The sequence below is a fragment of the Buceros rhinoceros genome, unplaced genomic scaffold (genome assembly GCF_000710305.1).
Source record: "Buceros rhinoceros silvestris isolate BGI_N320 unplaced genomic scaffold, ASM71030v1 scaffold12815, whole genome shotgun sequence".
Lineage (NCBI taxonomy): Eukaryota > Metazoa > Chordata > Aves > Bucerotiformes > Bucerotidae > Buceros > Buceros rhinoceros.
The window spans coordinates 2,522-6,590 of NW_010411212.1; the positions used below are offsets into that span (position 1 = coordinate 2,522).

Sequence of the window (4,069 nt, forward strand, 5' to 3'; positions counted from 1 at the left end):
CTCACCCACGGGGCCATGGCTGGGAAGAGGGCAGTTTAGTCTGCACCGTTTGCCAGCATCAGGCCTGAAGCAAAGTCTGCCTTTCCTCTCTTACCTAGTCCCCTTTGACTGCTAACCAGACTTTCAATGGCCTGCAGATATAAAAGAGAATTGAGCTCAGAATTTATATTGGATATACCACAGCAATGGTGTGAGTAGCCAACACGGAGACTGTGTAATTCTCCTTCCTCCCCTCAGTCTTCTGGACACTATCTCCAAGGATTTGCATTTGCTGGTTAAAGGCATATTGTAAAAAAGGGGAAGCGAAGCTGCCTGCAGCACAGAAGTTTTAGTGACCTGATTCATGATTTAGCAACTCTCCATAGAACAGCTCACACAAGCGAAGACGCTTGTCACACCCGGTGACCTTCCTCTGCAGGGAATGTCGGTCTACACCCACCACTCTGCAGACTCACAGGGTCCTACTTCATGCAGCCATTCCCAGCAACACACCTTCTCCTGGAAGACTGGAAACAGGAAACCATGTAGGATCTTTGAGAATTCCGTCCTCACAGCTTCAAATCGAACCTTTAAAGGAAGGCAGGCAGTGTTATCTGGTATTTTTGCCTGGGTTTTATTTCTTTCTCTCACTCTTATTTTCAGTTCTGGTTTTGGTCTTTGCTGCTGTGAGACAGTCATTGCAAAACACACCCAGCTATAGCAGTACACTCTCTGTACTTCACTCATGTTTCCAGTGCCAAATTGCTTTAATTTCTCCTCTTACACACCTGCACTGAATTAAAAAAAAAAAAGGGCTATCCTTTTTTTCCTTTTTTTTTAATTTGACTGGAAATAAAAATTCTTATTCACAGGAGGGAAAGATGACTGCTGAGAAGGAGTTTCTGCAGTTTTCAGGGGCTTGGCACAGGCAGTTTTGCTCAGGCAATCAGCTGTGTGGTTTAATTCAGTGGAGCCCAGCCTAGGAGGAAAACCCCTTAATAAAAGTTCACCATGTAGTAGGGCAGCTGGAGCAGAATTACCTGTTCACAACAACGAATTCTGCAGAAGCCCTTCTTCTTCTGCTGGTGTGACAGATGGATTGCAAAGAAAAGTATCTATATCCTCTGGGACATCTGGGCTTCTTTCTCCCCTTACCTAAGAAAAGGCACTATTAATGTGGCCTGGAAAAAAATTTCATTTGCAGTTCTCTATGTTACAGTACACACACAAAAACCATGTCAGCGATTGAGGGGAATTTTGTATGAAACAGAAGAAGAAGAGACTTGCTCCCTGAGACCTGGGGTAAAGGTAAAGACCGAAGTGCTCCAACTTAAAACATGACAGAAACTGTGACACCATCAGGAGTCTGTACTACCAGTGAGGACAGCAGACACCAATCTCACTGCTGTTGTGTAGAATGAGAGCTGAAGAGTCCTTACATCTGCCTCAGCAAAAGAGGATTCTTTGGAGCTGTTTAAAGGAGCAGAGCGCAGAACCTTGGCAGGGGTGGTGTGGAGGCTTCTCCCAAATATATGGAACAGGCACAGGAAAAACACAAAGGCGCTGCTAAAATGCAAACCAGCAACCCCAGGTCAGTCAGATGCAGGTGCCATTCTCTCACCAGAGCAGGGGAGTGACATCTGGCTGTTTATCCGGACTATGGGCCCTTACACCATACAAACCCAAACAGCCATAGAGGTCTTTGTCTTAAGAGATACGTCATAGGATTTTTTCTTCTTTTCTAAACAGACACCAGTTTTTCTTCACCACGAGTTATGTGCTGTTTAGCCTCAACTCTTTAAACCATATAGAATCTATCTCAGTTATCTTTTACTGTTGCAAAGGATAGGTTCCTGTAACAAGAGTGAAGGTCACACACTTCATTGCTTCTGGTAGTTGACATCATCGCGCCACTTTCCCCACCTCCTCCTTCTGTGTCACCCTCCTTTCCTCCTCTACTTTCAATTCCCTTATCTTCCCCACACTGCTAGGCCAAGCACGCTCCCCATTCCTCTCTCCTCCACACCAGGCGTTTTGGGTACTTGTCCTTTCTTCGCACCCTGGGGACTCTCTGTTCCTCCCATGGCATACCCTGTTGGCAGTAATCTTGTGCCACCGTGTCACCTTCTCTGTAAACCAGAGATTTGTCATGGCAAACTTGTTGCTAAAGGTTGTGAAGCACAGAGAAACCCTTGCACCAGTCCATGGGAAAAGGTGAGATTAACTTTCTCAATAGTTTCTCTCTTGCTAAAACTTCTTGTTTTACCACTGCTTTGGGAGTACCGGAGAAGGTACTGAAGTGCTTTCAACCTCTAACATATTTCTTTCATTCTTCCTTACAGCACCATGGAGGTCTGCGTATTGTTCTTTTATGCTATGATACTTCTCCCAGGTAAAAGGCACGCTTTTAATTGTAAAAACTGTTTTGATTATTCGTGTCCTGCTATGTGATACTTCCTTGTCTACTAAGAAGCTAATTCATTAGGAGCAATTAATCATTTCTGTTGCACGATCAAGGTCATATAGCCTATGTGACATGTACTTAAATTGTGCGCAGGGATTCTCTAAGATATACAGTAAGTACTTTCTCTCTTCAACTTTATATCTTTACATTACATTTATTTTATGTTGCTCTTAAATTTTCAGTTTAAATCTTTAAAATGTGTGTATATCACCTCTGTGCATTACATTGCATAGCAGTATTAAACCGAAAACTGACAGTTTGATATGGGACAATTGAAGTTTTAGGCAGACATGGAGATCATTTTGCAGTCTGGTGCTCTGGAGGAACAGTGAAAACTTTACACCAGGAGAGAGACTGTAAATCTTCTCCTCCTTTAGAACACAGCGGAGGTGTTTCTATCTTCTGGGACAGAGGACTGCATTTCTCATTCTAAGAAAAGCCAGTCCTCCCAGCCCATCACTACCGATAATAATGGCTGCGTGTATGGATGAAAGCGGGAGAAAATCATCCCTTGTGTAATACGGGTCATGCTTTCTTTGCGTGAAGGCATAAGCGTGTTTATTGACTATTTGTGTTAAAAAGATCAGCAACAGAATAGTTAAGTTTGACACTTAATCCGTCATTAAGCTCTAGATTAATTACAGAACAGTTAAATCTGACATTTAATTTGTCATTAAACTTTAGATTAATTCTTCAGTGAGAATGAAAGAGTTCACCTCTTTCTGACCTTCTGGTCGTATATTCCCTAGACACCAACGTTTACCACCCATCGTGCGCTTTGCATTTTCTTCACTGCAATGCTGTGTTATTAGGAGAATGAGCTGAACTTTTTTAAAAGAAATTTTGCTACTATCATCTCCTTTGTTGGCAGAATCTTGCCACACTCAGGATGCTACATACAAGAACGCTTTGGATCTTCTGCCTGTGTATAAGTCTTTTGAAATATAGATGCTCACAATATCTGTGTGATAGGCCTTCCTTGAAAAGTAAAATATAGGAAGAAAAATAAGAAACAGTTTTATGACCTGAACTCCACAAGACTTAAGTGAGTCAGTTTGAAGAACTATGTGTCCTGTCATATCTAATGGGAGAATTTGTGTCTAATGCTGGTGTGTTTATTGCTACTGTTGTTAAATGATGCCTTTCTGAGTGCAAATACTTGGTGTTCTTTTGTAGCTGATGGAAGTCTTAATTTCTTCTCTTTCTTTAAGGTATTGCTGCCAGTGTGCATCAGGTGAAGTCATTTCTCAGTCATACTGCATATCTATCCTGCTATTTTTCAAATTCTCAGAAAACTGACATAAAAGATTTAAGAGTTTTTTGGCAAAAAAATAATGAAGTAGTGCACGAAGTATACTATGGCCAAGAAATACACAATAACCTTAGTCCTAAATACATCAATCGCACGAAGATGGATATGGACAAATGGACCTTGCAGTTGTTAAATGCAGAAATTGTGGACGAGGGACAGTATAAATGTGTTATACAGCACAGAGATAAAGGGTCGCCAAAGGTCATACACACATCTGAGTGCTCTCTGCACATCATTGGTAAGTAATCTCTTGTAATTGTCATCTGGTCCTGGGGTTTTTTGGGGCGGGGGGGGGGGGTGTTCCCGCATCTTTT

General features: G+C 42.1%; 1 protein-coding gene across 1 annotated transcript in view; it reads left to right on the plus strand.

Annotated features, from left to right (window-relative positions):
- Positions 1-2,325: 2,325 nt before the first annotated feature.
- Positions 2,326-4,069, plus strand: part of LOC104493271 (T-lymphocyte activation antigen CD86-like) — a gene marked incomplete at its 3' end in the record, with an annotated part of 8,840 nt that continues 7,096 nt past the window's right edge. The window contains exons 1-2 of the mRNA XM_010135922.1: positions 2,326-2,371; positions 3,655-3,993. Of these exons, the coding sequence (XP_010134224.1) occupies positions 2,326-2,371; positions 3,655-3,993 (385 nt within the window). The remainder of the gene's footprint in view (positions 2,372-3,654; positions 3,994-4,069) is intronic.